This window comes from Tasmannia lanceolata, unplaced genomic scaffold, assembly GCF_043159265.1.
Source record: "Tasmannia lanceolata isolate RefF3 unplaced genomic scaffold, GAP_Taslan_0.1 ptg000018l, whole genome shotgun sequence".
Classification (NCBI taxonomy): Eukaryota; Viridiplantae; Streptophyta; class Magnoliopsida; order Canellales; family Winteraceae; genus Tasmannia; species Tasmannia lanceolata.
Genome location: NW_027518695.1, coordinates 10,421,477 through 10,440,026, shown reverse-complemented (window position 1 = coordinate 10,440,026; position 18,550 = coordinate 10,421,477). Strand labels below are relative to the sequence as shown.

Sequence of the window (18,550 nt, the reverse complement as noted above, 5' to 3'; positions counted from 1 at the left end):
CTTTCGTTTATTAATACTTTTTTAATGAATTATTGAAGGAAATTATATTAGCACGACATGTTTTAATAATTGTACTAACTCAGAGTCTTTTACTGTAGAAAGAGCTGTCAAAGGTCATTAAGATTGACAGAAGGCTCTGACAAGCTAATTTAAAAAGAAAAGACACTGAGTTCGTGCAATTATTAAAACATGTTTGTGCTGATATCAGTTCCCATAGTTTGTACAACTTCCAAATAGCTGATTTTTTTTTATAGAAATAGGGCAATGGTTTTTTTATAGAAATAGGGCAATGGTGAAATTATATGATGCCCTACCGTCAAGTCACGTGAAGATGGTACTTCAAAAGTACCACCCTTGATATTTGATCCAACAACAGCCTTTAAAAAGCGGGCAGCTGTTGGATTAAATATCAAGGGGGGTACTGTTTTGACGGTCGGGCACCATATAAATTCTCAGTGCAATGGGAGTGGATTTTGATGCATGTCATATTCACGGCAAAGGCCTTAGAGATAAAAATTAGAGATTTTATATGATGTGTGGGCGTGAATTCGAGTATTTTTCAAAGAGTGTGGCCCACTTCTTAGGAAGATCCGAACAGTTCATTTGATAGGCCACAACATAAGTAGGTTGTACCCCGTAAATGATCTACATAAGATGATCCTCACCGTCCGTTCTGAAGAGGGACGGCTCATTATAGAAACCTCTATAGATCAAAGCATTAGGATCCTCCTGTGGAGATGATTTAGGGGTACAGCCTTATGTTGTGGCCCATCAAACGAATGTGGTTTGGATCATCCTCAGTAGTGGGCTCTTCTTCATGCCCGCGCATCATAAAAAATCTCTAAAATTATATACATTAATCTAATAAAATTGTAAAAAAATAGAAAATCAAGAAAGCCCAGCCGAGTCGAGTCTCTGCAAGTCAAGCCAACCTTAGGCCAGTTGTATAGAGTATTATTTTGGTCAACAAAAAGCTCGTGAAAGCTTTGAATAAAACGATAGAAAAAGTGAGGTTAGAATAAAACAAATAAAAAGTAGCGTAGGTTAAGATACACCTTAAAAGAAAAACAGAGTTTTCTATATAAGGTAGAAGAGAGGTTACGCACATTTGAATTTCACATTTATTCTAACGCAACTTAAATGGCTGCCTCTCTGAAGAACAGTAGGCGCTCAATGGCCATGGAGAGGGCAGGACAATGGTAATTCGAAGAAACTAAATCATGAATTTTCTTTCTTTCATTCTCTGTTTGCTATGATTTTGAAACTTGGGTGGGTTCTGATTGAATTTGGTTTGTGTTTTTTTCCGAACAAAAAAAAAAATTTCAGGGTTTTTTCTCCAGAATTTCCAACAGATGTTGTCGTGGAAGTTGGCAAGACTAACTTCTCTCTGCATAAGGTAAGTTTAGACGATGATCTTTTTATGTTTTTGCAGTTTTGTGTAGAAATTTTCCCTAAGCTCAAGAAAACAAGTGATATACCATGTAATTGAAATGAGAAGTATGAAATTTCCGGTGTTGATCTTGTAAGTAAACCGCCAATACGTAAATATCTCGAATTTATTAGGGGCGACTTTTTCCTTCTCGATCCTTATTTTAGCTGCTGAATGTGAAGCAGGTAGTGGAGAGAGCAGGCTGTGGTTTTCAACTGACTAAAATGTCCCTGATATTTTACAAATAAATTGTGCAAAATAAAAAAGGTAGATGATTTTTTCACCTCCTCTAGGATTATGCGCCTCCCTTTTATTGTGATTTGATGTTAAAGTCTGCAACAATTCACTTTAACAGTGGGGCACATAAGCCTGAAGCGGGGTGAAAAAATCATCTCCCAAAAAAAAAAAATTTAACTTATGAAAATGCTAGAATGTTTGTTCAAATACTCTAATAATATTTGTTCTCTATAGACTATATCCCACGTTAGATCTTAGTATAAAACATCTTAGAATTTTGTATGAGCATGCCAATTTCTTAATTGTGGACAATATATATATATATATATATCAAACTCTAATCTTGTGTTCATGCCAGTTTATGCTCATTTCTAAGAGCGGCTACATCAGAAAGCTAGTAATGGAGTCAAAAGAACCTGATCTAAATCGAATTGTTCTTTCGAAAATCCCCGGAGGGCCAGAGATCTTTGAGAAGGCCGCAAAATTTTGCTATGGCGTCAATTTTGAAATCACAGTTCACAATGTTGCGGCGCTCCGATGTGCCTCAGAGTACCTTGAAATGACAGAGAAATATTGTGAAGATAATCTCGCCCGTCGAACCGAGGAATTCCTCAATAGGGTTGCCTTGACGAGTTTCTTCGGTGCCATTGCCGTGCTTAGATCATGTGAAGATCTGATTCCCATTGCGGAAGAGCTGAAGATTGTGCATAGATGTGTGGAAGTTGCAAGTGTGAAGGTTAATTTCTTACCATATGAATTTTGTTACGAGGAATTCCTTTATAAATTAAGATCTAAAAATGATATGTGCAATCATTTATTTTTAACAACGGCTACTGATATTGGCACTACCATCTATTAGTAATTGCACAGAATCAGCTTGTCTTTTCATTATAAATTGGCTTCTGAGAGCTTTAGTGCCGATATCAGTTGCCTTAATAAGACACTTTTTTCTGCGGTTGGTATGACTGCTGAGGAGGGCAACTGATATTGGCACAACCACGTTTTAATCAGAGATTACTACCATGTTCTAATTAGAGATTTTATCCCGCGGACCCCGTACAGTCCAGTATTTTTTAAAAAGTACTGTACAGCTTATGCCATATAGGATGATCCACAACTTAAATAGGTTGGCCCCAAATGTCATATCCATAGGATTATCCTAACCCTCCGGTCTATAGAGAAACTGATTATAGAGAAACTGATTTGATGGCTGGGATCATCCTTTGGAAATGATTTCTTTGGTACAACCTATTTAAGTTGTGGCCCATCAAATGGACGGTTTGGATCATCCTGCCGTGTAAGCCGTACAATACTTTATGAAAAATACTTTTAAATTTTAATTCAAACAGGTTGCCCTCGCCTGGCGACCACCATGACTCGGTCGCCTGCGACGGTATGAAATTTGAAAATAAAAAAAAGGACCCAATAAGGCGGGCAACCGCGGTACCTCGGTCGACCGACTATGTGGCTCGTTTTAATAAGGGAAATGATTTCAACACAACTATGTTTTGATACATGCGCTCATGTATCTTGTCTTTTTGCATTTAATTGTCAGGTGAGTACTTTTTGGGGACAGCAAAAACCCTTTTACAACCCTTTAAATATAGAAGACAAGAAACATCAGCGTCTTGTATGAAAATTTGTGTGTTGACCATTAGGGCTGCAACTCGGGTCGGGCGGGTTGGGTTTTTTTTTTCCTGAAAACCCGGCCCTTCCCATGATCAATCTCGGGTCGGGTCGGGTTTTTTCACGTTGACACAATTTTTTGAGGAAAACTCTTGTTTGGCAAGGCAACTCAACTCATAGAAGCAGAAATTACACTCAAATCAAACAATGATGTAATTACACTCACATTACACTTGAATCAAACAATGTTGAATCAAACACTTGAATCAACTCAACTCATAGAAGCAGAAATTCACTCACATACTATAACAGTGGGTGCGTGGGTTTCCACTTTTAACTTTTAACTAACAATAGAAAAAAAAATACATACTATAACTTAAGTAACTCGGGTCGGGCCGGGCCGGGCCCCTTCAAACCCAGCTCGGCCCGAGATTCATGCGGGCTTTTGGATGCTCAACCCGGCTCGACTCGAAACCCAAGAAACCTGAACCCAACCCAGGCTATTTTCGGGTCGGGTCGATGCGGGTCGGGTAAAACCCAGCTCGAGTTGCAGCCCTAGTTGAAATCATTTCCCTTTAATAATAATTGTATAAAATCATCTTGTCTTTTCTTTAATTGGCTTATGGGAGCTTTGGAATTGTAATAATAAGTTAATAACCTTTGACAGCTGTTTATATAATAAAAGACAGGACTAGTTACTGCAATTATCATGACATACTAGGGCCAATATCAGTAGCCTTAAAAAATCCAAGTCCAGACCCACAATTTTGAACGGTCCAAAATCGCCATCAGTTGAATGTGGGGCCCTTTTATTTTCATAAAAACGAATTATTATTAATAACCATTTATTTATTTGTTCCAGGCTTGCAACGAGTCAAACTTCCCGACTCGCTCCCCACCCGAGTGGTGGATCGACGAAGTCGCCCTCCTCCCCATAACCTCCTTCCAAAAAGTCCTAACCGCCCTAAAATCCCTCGGACTCAAAACCCAAACCCTAACCTCTATCATCATAACCTACGCCGATCACTCCCTCCGAAACCTCTCCCACCACCACTCCGCCACCGCCACCGCCACCGCCACGTCAGATTCCGGCGACCCTGGCGTCAGATCCCGTCATAAAACCCTAATCGAAACCCTCGTCTCTCTCCTCCCATCCGAAAAATCATCCCTCCACGTCAGCTTCCTCTGCTCCCTTCTCCGCGCCGCGATCTTCCTCAACGCGGCGAGGAATTGCAAGAACGATCTCGAGCGTCGGATATCTTCTCAGCTGGAACACGTGTCGGTTGGTGATTTGTTGGTGGTTTCGTTCACTTTTGATGGGGAAAGGCTTTTTGATTTGGAGAGTGTGAGAAGGATTGTTTTGGTGTTTGTGGAGAGAGAAAAAAGTGACAAAGTTTTTAATGGAGGGGGCGAGGGATTCAGTTCCTCGGCGATGCAGAAGGTGGCGCGGATGGTTGACACGTATCTGGCTGAGATTGCAACGGACGGTGATCTGAGCTTCTCGAAGTTTACGGGGATTGCGAGTTTGGTGCCAAAGGAGGCGAGGAAGGTGGATGATGATCTTTACCGGGCTGTTGACATTTACTTGAAGGTAAAGTTTCCTGAGCCGTGTGCAATTTTATCGTGCGCTATTATGGTGCACGTTAATTTTTCTCGGGTTTTCTCTACAAAGGTGCGCTTCTGTAGCGGCGCATATTGGTTGTTATTGGAATGGGTTGCTAACATGCGCCCATGGCTCCCGTACGCATCCATGGCGCGCATTTCTGGCCGTTATTTTCATTAACTTCTAACATGCGCCGATGGTCAGTGTATGTTAGTTTTCTCGGCTGTTTTTATATAAGTGCGCTGTAGAAGCGGCGCATGCTAGTGATTATGCTGACAGAATGCTAATATACGCTAGGTACCTATGGCCCTAAATCGGCAGCAAGTGGGTGTGCAGGCGTGCACATGAGCCGGGCTTGGGCTGGAACCGATTGTGGGCCTTATTGTGAGTCCAAACTGATTATTCAAACTTAATTAAGGCCCTGTTCGTTTTAGATTGTGGCAAACGATTGTGGGCCCAAAACTCTTTTGAGTCCAATAATAGGTTTGAGCCCACAATCGGTTGCCACAGTCTAAGACGAACGGGGCCTTAGAGTCCAATAATCAGTTTCGGACTCACAATTCCAAACCAAACAGGGCCTAGAAAAAGAAAAATTGTTTATATGGTCTAAACTTGAGTTTGATTCCTCCATTTTTTTTTTTGGCAGACACATCCAGGGCTAGATGAGATAGAAAGGGAGAAAGTGTGTAGTGTCATGGATACTCTTAAGCTCTCCTTCGAAGCTCGTGCTCATGCCTCACAAAACAAACGATTGCCTGTCCAGATCGTCCTCCACGCTCTCTACTACGATCAACTTAAACTCCGAAGTGAGCCCGAAGAACAAGAAGAAATAAATAGGGATCAAGTATTGGCTGATGTATCGTTGGTCGAAGAGAACGAAGCTCTCCGGTCCGAACTAACCCGAATGAAATTGTATATATCCGATGTACAGAAGAACAATGGAGGTTTACCCAAGTCATCGAAGAAACCCAAGTTCTTCTCGTCGGTTTCGAAGACTCTAGGGAAGTTGAATCCGTTCCGTCATGGTTCAAAGGACACGTCGAATGTTGATGATTGTGTTGACATAGCGAAACCTAGGAGGAGGAGGTTTTCATTGTCATGAATTGAGAGAGGGAGGTTTGGGCTGTTTTTGGTTTTTAGATTTCTGTATTGTTTTTTTTTTGTCTCTAGTTGTGTGATTATGAAATTTGGTTTGTGATTCTTGTTATAACATGTTTCAAATTTTAAACCTTACCTATAGAATTGTTGTTGGAACCTTAAGTTCTCTAGTACTTGGCTTTGCAGTTTTTCTAGTAAAGTTTGTTAGTGAGAATAGAAGCTTTAATATTTTTTATAGGAAAATGATATGGGATCCATTGTCAATCGGATCCTTTTTTGGAGTGCTTTTCGGATACAATTATTTTAGTCTAGGGCACAATCCATTTGGAATTGGACTATTTACTAGTGTTGAAGTATAAAAGATTAAATAACTCCATCTCCGATAGCTTAAGCTCTGGTTGTTTCACATGGTATTGAGCCAAAGGTCCTGAGTTCAAACCTCCTTGATAGCAAATATCCGCATGCAATGGCCAAACCCAAAAGAGGGGCCACATTTGCAACGTATAGGCCAACCCTAGAAAGAGAGGCCACACGTGAGGGGGAGTGTTAAAAGTATAAAAGATTAAATAACTCTATCTCCAATAGCTTAAGCTTTTGGAGTAGCTGGTTGTTTCACAACTAGTTTCCTAGATGTTACTTTGAAGCAAGCAACAAGCCTTATCACGCCCTTATTTAGTACCTCTTCACAAAATTACCTCCATGAATAGACATAGATGAAGGATATTTTTCTTTATTGATGCGCTTCATTTGGATCTAAGATGCTCCATCACATTTTATGACCAAGTCTTGGTCACTATCTAAGATAATTTCAGACCCTACAACGGACAAGACTTAGATCCAGTGGTGCTCAAATCCTGTCTATTTACGCCGGGATCTATTGACACCCCTACTTAATGACAATTTATATGCCTTAAGTTGCTTTAATTAGTACTTAATATCATCATGTGATTTGCTAGGCAATTTTGTGGAAAGTCATTTTTATCCTGCAAAAGTGAGCTGCGTAATGGCTTTCCACGAAACTGCCTTTTTTATAATGCCATTTCCTCACTTTGTTAAACACTTCTTCTAATTGGATGTTGATAGCTTTTTGGGAATTGTAACAAGCTCTAATAGGTAATTACAATAATGTAAAGATACAACTTCTGTGTGTGTCTCTGTGTATCTCTCATACTGAACACACGTGAAGCCCACTCACTAAAAAAAATACATAGACCCTCTGTATTTTGTAATGCAAACAGCTCCGTCCCTTACGTATGCCTATTCAAATGTGGCTTTCCTTCAAAGGGATTGTAGTCACATGCATTTTACAAGTGGGTTCCCATCTGCACATCATTGCCGTCAATAAGATAACATAGATAGCCCTTGTAGCAAAGATAAAGACAATTAATATACCTTTGATTCATGGCCACATACTAAACTTATCTTGTGAAAATGAGACATCCTTTTCAAATGGAGATGGTTGTCGATAGACTTGTCACCTGTTGAGAAAAGGGTTCTCACCTAAACGTAATAAAACCATAGATTAGGGAAATATTAAGCTATAGGGTTTGCTAGGAAATTTCGCAGAAAGGCATTTTGTGGTGGACTTTTGCATGAGAACAGCCGCATCAGATGAATTAAATGAATAAGACAAAATTTTGCATTAGAACATGGAGTAGTCAGCCGCAAAATGCCTTCCGTGCAATTTTCTGGCAGCCTTCATTGTAATTTCTTGACACTTAAAGCTAAATTAGTTTCTGATAACCCGCCAAAAGTTAGCGATTAGAACTTCGTTTTAAGCAGCGTTTTTATGGAAAAAAAATCGTGCTTTGTATAATACTTAATTAAAACTTTTACAACACCTCCAGGGCATTAGGCTGCTGCCGGAAAGAGAAATGAGAAAACTTATACAAATTTTTTCTTAGAGATGAGAAAAGTTCCACACGTGGGCCTTCTCTGGGCCAACACGAACCGTAGACTCTAATGAAGTGGAAGTTATTAGGGCTATATCCTCCAGGGCATTAGGCGGCTCTCAGAAAGAGAAATTGATAACCTTAGAGTGGAAGGTGACTCTCTTAATGCCATTAGATGGTTGGATGGCCGATCTCCTCACTCTCGGAGATTTTCCAAATTCTTGGACGAGATTTCGGATCGGGTCAAGGGTCATTCAGTTCGCTACCATCACGTCAGGAGGTCGGCGAATTATCAAGCGGATCACGGGGAGTGACTAGATCGGAGTTAGAATTTTTCGATTTTCTTCCATCCTAATATCTCTTTATCTGATTCTAAATCAGATTTAGAATTCTCTCCTCCCCCCCCCCCCCCCCCCCCCCCCCGACGGCTGGCTAACGTATTCCCACCATTTGACCTCTCTCTCTCTCTCTCTCTCTCTCTCTCTCTCTCTCTCTCCACACACAACAGGAACAGTTGGTGGGCCCAACAGAAACCATTGGTGGAATGGTGGGCCCATCTTTGAACAACGTAGGCCCCACCCATACCACACCATAGGATAATCCAAACCGTCCATTTGATGGGCCATAAACATAAATAGGTTGCGTCCCAAAATATTTTTCCATAGGCGGATCCTAGCCCTCCGATCTAAATAGAAACTACATCTTATGCAACCTCCATAGATTGTAGGGCTGTGATCATCCTACGGAAATGATTTTTGGGGCACAACCTATTTACATTGTGGCCCCTCAAATGGATGGCTTGGATCATCCTATGTTGTGGACGGTACTCTTCAATTTGAAAAATATCGGTGGGGCCTTAATGTTAGGGTACGACCAACTCCATAGGATTATCCAAACCATGGACGGCTTGGATCATCCTATGTTGTGGATGGGCCTTAATGTTACTGTACGACCATAGGATTATCCAAACCATTCATTTGATGGGCCAACCCTTTTGGGGGGCACAACCCATTTACATTATGGCCCATCAAATGGATGGCTCGGATCATCCTATGGTCTGGACAGTACACTTCATTTTCAAAAATATGCGTGGGGCCTAAATTGGGCCTTAATGTTACTATACGAACCACACCACTGGAGGATCCAAACCATGGACGGCTTGGATCATCGTATGTTGTGGACGGCACGCTTCAATTTGAAAAAAAATCGGTGGGGCCTACGATTGGGCCTTAATGTTACCAACTCCATAGGATTATCCAAACCATGGACGGCTTGGATCGTCCTATGTTGTGGACGGGCCTTAATGTTACTTTACGACCAACTCCATAGAATGATCCAAACCATTCATTTGATCGGCCACAATGTAAATAGGTTGTGCCCCAAAAATCATTTCCATAGGATGATCACAACCCTACAATCTATAGAGGTTGTATAAGATGTAGTTTCTATTTAGATCGGAGGGCTAGGATCTGCCTATGGAAATGATATTTTGGGACGCAACCTATTTACGTTTATGGCCCATCAAATGGACGGTTTGGATTATCCTACAGTGGTATGGGCGGGGCCTATGTTGTGTAAAGATGGACCCACCATTCCACCAACGGTTTCTGTTGGGCCCACCAACTGTTCCTGTTGTGTGTGTGGAGAGAGAGAGAGAGAGAGCGGTCAAATGGTGGGAAAGTGAGAGAGAGAGAGAGAGAGAGAGAGAGAGAGAGAGAGAGAGAGAGAGAGAGAGACCGGTCAAATAGTGGGAAAGTGACATATCCTAACGTTTAACGTTAGCCAGCCATCAAGGGCGGGGGGTGGGGGGGGGGGGGTGCGGGGCGGGGCGAGGGGGAATAGCCTACAATTGCGGGGGGATATCAGCGCCCTAATACAATCTCACCATTTCAAACTGTTTTTAATTTTTAAATCTCACATAAAAAAAAACTGCTTCTTTTAGGAAAACATTGAAAACTGTTTTTAACTTCTAAAGGAATTAAACACTTTTTCAGCCAACTTTCCAACTTTACCCTCGCTATACTTTCTAAATGACAACCTATTAAATGCATTTTTGTTGTATTTTCATTTATTTGACCATTTTTACTATGTTTTTTAAGCAATATGGTATTAAACTCATTTTTTTCCCATTGGTTTTTTTTTTTGTTGCCGAATCACGTTTTTCCAACTATAATCTCGGCTACCATGTTTGGATAATGGGACGAATTCACCTTGTAACCAGCTGTCAATGGAACCCCCTAACAATCTCTCCATCCACGCGGAAGCAATGTGGACAATCTCTGCCTTCCACATGGGACAACGTGGGAACTATGAGATTTTCCCAATAGGATTTTCTTCATCCTCGAGGGTCACAAGTTACCATGCCCCGGCTCTGATACCACTTGTTGGGACCCAAGTAGAACTCATCCTTAATAGCTAGCTGTTAAGGGGAGGGTACCCAAGTCCTTATAATAAGCCCATTCACTTCCAAAAGAGGAGGGTGCCCAAGTCCTTATAAGCCCATTGGGCAATTTTTTAGAATTATCCAAACCATGGACGGCTTGGATCGTCCTATATTCAAAGGAAAAATTTTCATGGATGCCAAACATGGCCTCAATGATTTTTATCTCGTGAGCATTTGAGAGAGACATGAAATGAATTGAATCTACAATAAATACAATGCCTCTATGAACAAATAATGAGTCAAAGCAATGAATGACAAACATAAATATTTTGTTTGAGATATGTGGATTTGAAACACTCAAGCTAGACAAACAATTCAATGAAAGGTATATGAAAGAAGACAAGTCATGTAGATAGAGTTAATCTCACAACAAGATACTTGTCTCCCATGAAAGGGATTTGCTAGGGAATTTCGTGGAAAGCTATTTTGTTGTTCACTTTTGGAGGATAGAACAGCCACCTTAGATGAATTAAATGAATACGAATAAATCTTCTAAAAAGTGAGCCTGTGTGAGCTGTTTTCTCCTTCGAAAAGTAGCCACAGAATGGCGCTTTTGCGAAATTGCCTAGCAAATCTCCCCATAAAAATATTAACTCTTCAACCAATTAACATCATGACCCAACAACTTGTAGAATTGGAATGGACTCATTCAGTCAAATACATCGGCTGACGTAGATATGTGTGTTTAATCGGTTAGTATTTTCGTATTGCTAGTACCATCATGTGGGGCCACATGTTTATTATTTTATATGTAGAAAATACAAAGGGATTATTCAAATGGGCAATTTTTTAACAACAGATCATCAATGGGCTTATAAGGACTTGGGCACTCTCCCCTTTTGGATGTGAATGGGCTTATTATAAGGACTTGGGCACCCTCCCCTTAACAACTAGCTATTAAGGATGAGTTCTACTCGGGTCCCAACAAGTGGTATTAGAGCCGGGGCATGGTAACTTGTGACTCTCGAGGATGAAGAAAATCCTATGGGGAAGATCTCATAGTTCCCACGTTGTCCCATGTGGAAGGCAGAGATTGTCCACATTGCTTCCGCGTGGATGGAGAGATTGTTAGGGGGTTCCATTGACAGCTGGTTACAAGGTGAATTCGTCCCATTATCCAAACATGGTAGCCGAGATTATAGTTGGAAAAACGTGATTCGGCAACAAAAAAAAAAAACCAATGGGAAAAAAATGAGTTTAATATCATATTGCTTAAAAAACATAGTAAAAATGGTCAAATAAATGATAATACAACAAAAATGCATTTAATAGGTTGTCATTTAGAAAGTATAGCTAGGGTAAAGTTGGAAAGTTGGCTGAAAAAGTGTTTAATACCTTTAGAAGTTAAAAACAGTTTTCAATGTTTTCCTAAAAGAAGCAGTTTTTTTTATGTGAGATTTAAAAATTCATTATATGTATGCTTTTTGGCTTCTCATTCAAATTACTTGGGCTTCCCTCCAAAAGGACTAAAGTCATGAGAAAACTTTAGTCCTAGATGGGAAGTGTGAGAGGATGAGAGTGGCCATATATATACTTTCACTCTCTTAGCCTTATGAATGAGCAAGAGGTCCTGGGGATCCTACGCACACGGATCGCCAACTTGGGTCTGGTGGGCTTTTGATCTTACCATACACGAACGACGCCCGGCCCAACGCGGCCGGCCGCGCGCGTGGACCTAAGGCTTTTCTTTTTCTATTATTTATTTTTTCCTTTTAACGGTCAAGAGTTTATTTATTTTGTTTTAACTCTTTTTTACCGTTTGAGATTCCTTAATCGTGGTTTAGTGACCGTTTGGAAAACGTCTCTCACGCACTAAAAGAGTGCGACGTTTCACCCTAACGTGTCGATTACCTTTCTATAAAATCTATTTTAGAGAAAACAGAAAGATATCATTGACGGATTCTTCTTCTGCTCTTTCTCTTCTCTGGTTTTCTGCTCAAGGCTTTTGGCAAATATAAGCGAGTTCTTAGGCATCCGGGCTACGTGAGTGCACACCCCTGGAGCGAGAATTGTTGTATCCTGGAGGCATACGCCGAGACGCCCATCTGCACTGTTGATTCGTCATAGTGGGGGCGAGATTTACCTTAAGGACAGCGAAGATTCTTCGTGCTTCAACTCGATAAGTGATCTAACGATTTCTCTTTTTCTTTACAGATTATTACTGCAGAAAATAGTATTATTGATTTCTGTCTTCAAGTTCTGAGGTTAATTTGTTATAAGGTATTCTAGAATCCTAAATTACATATTTGCACATCAATTTTCTACCAAAAACACACACTATATTCTCTTTGTAGACTGAAAATATGTACTAAAAATTCTAACATTGTACAAAATTTTACGAGGTAAAAGAACAGTAGTACCTATGACACTTCCACATTCTTAATGGGACTGTAATGTAGATATTGAAAGTAGGATCAGTGGATCCGACCCATTAGGACTCAATTGAAGTGGGATTCGAATAGATCGTGACCCAAACAATGGTGGGCCCGATCTGAACTGTGTCCGTTGACAGCACTAATATAGATAATGTTGATAAATCTTTAGAAGCTTGAGCCTATAAAATAGTTCATTAAGGTGCAAATTTCAGAGACAGATCTTGTTTTCTAAAGTACCAATGATAGGGATTAAAGACCTACAAGTTGTTGCAATGTCTCTCAAATAGAAAACATAGCTTAAGCATTCAAAACCTTACATAGGTTGCTACTAAAAGAAGGTTGAGAAGTCAAGCGAGTTATTTTTATATCCCATAATTCTTTTCTAAACGAAAATGCATGGCAAGATCTATGCTAGAAACCTTATTATGTTATTACAGCCAAACTACATGCATAAAACTGAAAAAAAAAAAAGAACCTCCAAGTCCTGTAAAAGTAAGATTGCAAAGCTGTTAAAAATCCCAGGATGAAAAGCCCAGATGAAACAATCTACTCCAGTTTTTTGGGGTCTAGAAAAGATCCCAAAACTAGCTGATTCTCAACTACATAGAATTGTATATCAATTATCTTCAATCATGTTCCCTACGCGTGCAACTTGGGCCTTTTGGTAGGGCTGCAACTCGAGCCGGGTTTTACCCGACCCGCATCGACCCGACCCGAAAATAGCCTGGGTTGGGTTCAAGTTTCATGGGTTTCGGGTCGAGCCGGGTTGAGCATTCAAAAGCCCGCATGAATCTCGGGTCGAGCCGGGTTTGAAGGGGCCCGACCCGACCCGACCCGAGTTACATAAGTTATAATATGTACATTTTTTTCTTTTGTTAGTTAAAAGTTAAAAGTGAAAACTCACGCACCCACAGTTATTGTATGTGAGTGTAATTTCTGCTTCTATGAGCTGAGTTGATTCAAGTGTTTGATTCAACATTGTTTGATTGTAATTACAACATTGTTTGATTACAGCATTGTTTGATTCAAGTGTAATGTGAGTGTAATTACATCATTGTTTGATTCAAGTGTAATGTGAGTGTAATTTCTGCTTCTATGAGTTGAGTTGCCTTGCCAGACAAGAATTTTCCTTAAAAAATTGCATCAACATGAAAAAACCCGACCCGACCCGACCCGAGATATTTCTCGGGTAGGGTTGGGTTCTCCAAAACCCGACCCGAGTTGCAGCCCTACCTTTTGGCATGGGTTGAGTTGCCATTTCCTCGGGTTGGGTTAGGGGTTGGAGAAACCAATGTCAAATTTAAGCTTGGATTGTGTTAGTGTTGAGGCCTTGGGCAACCCGACCCTGTTCCCCTAATTTTATCGTAAATTTATCGTGATTTCAAAATTATAATTTTTTTCGCGACTGATATTTACACCGCCGTTTTTTTTTTATAATGACACAAACTCGGCTTGTCTTTTATTTTTTAACCCTGTTTGTTTTAGATTTTGACAACCTAGTCCCAATAGTCAGTTTTGGACTCACGATCTGTTGTTAGAAACTAAAGCAAACAGGGCCTCAACCTGCTATGTATCAAAATCTAGGAGATGATAAATCCACACCCCCTGTAGGATAATCCACACCCCTTTATCAAGAATTGACGTCAAAAAGCCTCCTTTAAAGGGGAGCAAATTATATCACCCAAAATCTATTGCAATTCCCCAAAAACTGTCAGCAGCCAATTAAAAAAGGAACATGGTTATGCAGATATCAATAGCCTTTTTTTATTTTTGTGTATTTTTTCTGTTTTTGCCCTCGGTCTATGTTACATGAATCCTTCTTAATGGGCGAAGAATCCGTGTCGGACACTTCTCGGATTCCGATGCCTCGAGATTCATAGACGGTCTCTTTTAATTGTTTTTTTTTCCTGAATTGTGCTACTGCAACCTTACAATTACTACATGGATTAAGTTTTATCCATCCTAATAGTAAGTTTTTTATAATTATTATATGAAAATAAAACATTATATTTATTCAACCTATGAAAATTTTTAACATATTATTTATTATAATTAAAATTTTAGAATTAATTAAAATATTTTGATGAATCCACAAGTCTGTTTTTTTTAGGTTTGCCGGATTCTGACACTCTTGGGCTGGTGGGAAACCTGTATCCCCTAAAACTCAATTCTCGCGGGTGAAAAACTCGTTTCCCCTAAAACTTGTTTCCCGTGTTTCCGAAACATGATAAAAAAAATTGGAGAATGTTTCCGAAACGCATGGGAAACATATGAGAAACTTATGTAAATCATGTGTGAAATGCGTGATAAACTTATACAACACTTGTTGAAAACGCATGTGCAACGTGTAGGAAACATGTGTGAAACTTACAAAAATTATTTTTGGAAAAAACGCATAAAAAATTGTGGAATAGATATTAAAAAAGAAAACAATATCATATATTGTAATAAAAATAAAAATAAAAATAAGAAAAAATCAAATATAAATTTGAAATTAACAAGATTTAATCTACAAAACCACATATTTTATGTTTTCCTTGTGTTTCATGTGTGTTTTTCTATCATTTTTTAAACTCTTCTAATGCATTTCCTGAGACGTTTCTCATACGATTTTCTATCGTTTTGTCGTCTCCCATATATTTTTTTCTTGCGTTTCCCATTTCCATCTCACATTTCGCTTCCCCAATGTGTGTCCCGCTTGGTGATATAGCCCCAGGTCAATCCGAACTCAATTAGCTCTAACATGATCCAACCCGGCCCGATTTGGAAAATCCGGTTAGATTAGGGCTGAGAGATTTAAAGGGGTTGGCTTATGGCTGACACTCTTGACCCAAGGCTCGGGTTGGGTCTGGATAGGATTGAGGTGTTGGGTCCTTGGGTTGGCCTCAAGCCTAACCCAACCGGCTGTGCTGAGTTGCACATCTAATGTTCCCTTGATCTGAGATATCTTAAATGTACAGTAAATTAGTTCAAAAGCCTTAGATTGGGCACAGTTATTATGAACCGGGGTCTTTGTCGTTTCTTAATGGTACATATGATGGGACCCACAACTTTGCATGGGTCAAATTTCCAATACACCACCGACCTTTGTTTCAATTTCATCAATTAAACAAAACCCCGTTTTGTTTTATACTAGAATAAGAAAATAATATATCGTGCTACATATCAAGAGTTATAACCTATGTATGGGATGGTAGCATGCATGTTTAGATATTTTTTAAAAGGTCTAGTATTAAACATCCTATAGTTAGTAAAGTGAATTGGTATTGAATATGGGGGCTCATTGCCATTCCAAAAAAAGGACTATGGACACGGAAATTTAAGCATTTTGTACCAGGTGAGTTTGTCTTATTTTGATCATCTTTTAGGCTATATCTGACAGCCAGGAATTTTTATTTTTTTATTTTTTTCATGATAAATTAGTCTCCCCAATGGTGAGAGAGTCGGTGGGGCGGGTGGGAGGAGAGAAATTTGAGAGGGCGACTTAGACAAGGATGAGAAGTGACTAAAACTCTACTAAAACTCTGATAATAGTATATCCTATTTTTTGGGAAATGATAAATGCGCCCCTTTTCATCACATGGGACACCGGCAGCAGTGTACGTGGCAATCAGCTCCACTGATTCCTTCTGACGTGAAGTACATCAGCCCCTCTGCAGTCATTGATACACTGCTACTGGTGTCCCAAGTAATCAAAAGGGGCGGATTTATCACTTCCCTTTGAGTAGAGTTTTTTGTTTCCTAATTTTTAGCCACTTCTCACCCTCATCTCAGTCATACCCTCTCAAATCTCTCTCCTCTCACCGGCCTTACCCTTCTCTCATCACTTTAAGACACTAATTTATCATGAAAAAAATTCATGGCAGCCAAAAGTGCCCTTATTTGAACAAATTGGCATGGATGTCATGCCTAATCTTAAGGGCATCCATGACGTCCCTTATTTTAAGTTGTACGAGCAAAAAAGGCATGTGGGGATGCGTGTATATGTACTTGGGGGGTGGGGGCGGGCGTGGGGGAATTGTCTTATTTGGATTTTTGGAATCAAATTCAGCCCAATTCCATATTTGGTACGAATAAAGAACAGAATTAAGATGTCAGAATTGACACCGGGGCGGAAATGTCGGAATTTGTTACCCGTGTCAAAGAGGTGGTATTCTGATTTTGCCTTCTCGGAATGTAATTTTTATTAAATTCCGTTTAAGAGAGAATCAGACTAGGAAGTAGGAATCACAATATGATGGCTATTCCAATTCCTGATTCTGGTAATCACCGTTTTTAGAAAGAAATTAATAAAAGAGGCTGTTATCATTTGAGAGAGAGAGGGAGAGAGAATTAAATGAGAGTCGGTTCATCCATCCTCTCCACCCTTAACTTAGGAAATCAATTTTAACAGAGCCCCTTACAAAGTAGGAGAGGGCTTTGCTTGTACAGATAGAAAGATATAGGCACTTCTAAATATGTTATTTGAGGGAGTCTAGACACACAGCCGCCCTTGCAAAAAAGAGGCGCAAAGGGCACATGCATTGGTCAATATGGCATTTAAAGTTGTACAGCATTGATAGACTTAGTAGTGCCTTCAATCAGAAGAGCGAAAAACGCATTAGGCCTATGAACACGTGACTTCTCTATTATATTGTTCAATACGTTCACGGATAATATTACTAATTTCGTCGACTCGAAGGGTTACCATTAGTGTCTCTTAATTCTTTTTTAAGATCATAAATGTCCTTAGTGAAATTTGACCAATAAATCCACCCTTTGCTCCCTTTTACGCAAGGGCGCCTGCTAATCTAGCACTCCTTATGTTTGAGCCCTCAAGTTCATATAAGCTATATGAGCTTTAAGCTCACAATCAATTTCCTCTATTGATAAATTATTTATGTTGTTACTTATTGTAATTGTATAGGCTTATGTTGTAGTGTTGTACAGCTTACACCATAGGATGATCCAAACTATTCATTTGATGGGGCCACAACGTAATTAGTTTATGCCCCCAAAAGTCATTTCAATAGGATGATCCTAGCCCTCTGATCTAGAGAGAAACTGCATATTACGGATACCTCTCTAGGTAGGAGTGTTGGGATCATCCAATTGAAATATTTTTTGTGCACAACCTATTTGACGGCTTGGATCATCCTATGGTGTAAGGCTTGGACTATAGGGGCATACCCCACGCTACATGCCAATGGCATTGAAAATCTTCTAGAAAAAATCTTCAAAAATCCCCAATCTTTAAAGGCCGGATTCAAACTTTAAAAATACCCCAATAATTTGACCTCAGTGCTTCATATATCATATATAAATCTCATCAGTAATTCAAAATTATTAAAAAAATATTATAGTGACAATCGAACCGACGTCCAAATCTAGCAAACACATGCAACGAACCTCCCTTTCGTACATTTTGTTGCGTCATATTTAAAAAAAAGGAAGTGATATATTCGCTCCCTCTTCTTCCCCGGGCCACCCCGTCTATTTTATCCATGACTACTCTTTAATTGGAAGCATGATTGAACGGCTAGGATTGAGCAATAATCATATTTTCTCGGCCGTGGCCTATGCAGATTGTGAGACATGATATCAGAACACCTGTCAGGATAGCATTGGAAGAGAGCTGTCACTGATACAAAACTGGCTTGTCTGTTGACTCTGTTTTACACTGCATATACGGATGTTAGAAATACAAATGTAATTGTAATGGAAAAGGCAGGCAGCTAGTCCCCTTCACCACCCTAATTGGTGATCCTTAATTCTCAATCATTTATGATCCACCTGAATGATAATATGCTAATTTTTGGGTCCCACAGGAATACATGCTTGTGAAATCGAGACTGTTGATCTCGTAAA

At 39.8% G+C, this 18,550-nt stretch overlaps 1 protein-coding gene across 1 annotated transcript; it reads left to right on the top strand.

Annotated features, from left to right (window-relative positions):
- The first annotated feature begins 1,042 nt into the window (after nucleotides 1–1,042).
- Nucleotides 1,043–6,128, top strand: LOC143850762 (root phototropism protein 2-like). The gene is made up of 5 exons (XM_077360011.1): nucleotides 1,043–1,199; nucleotides 1,327–1,396; nucleotides 2,025–2,402; nucleotides 4,155–4,883; nucleotides 5,542–6,128. Exons 1-5 carry the CDS (start codon nucleotides 1,141–1,143, stop codon nucleotides 5,995–5,997), a joined length of 1,692 nt encoding a protein of 563 aa, XP_077216126.1. The 5' UTR covers nucleotides 1,043–1,140; the 3' UTR covers nucleotides 5,998–6,128.
- Nucleotides 6,129–18,550: the final 12,422 nt, after the last annotated feature.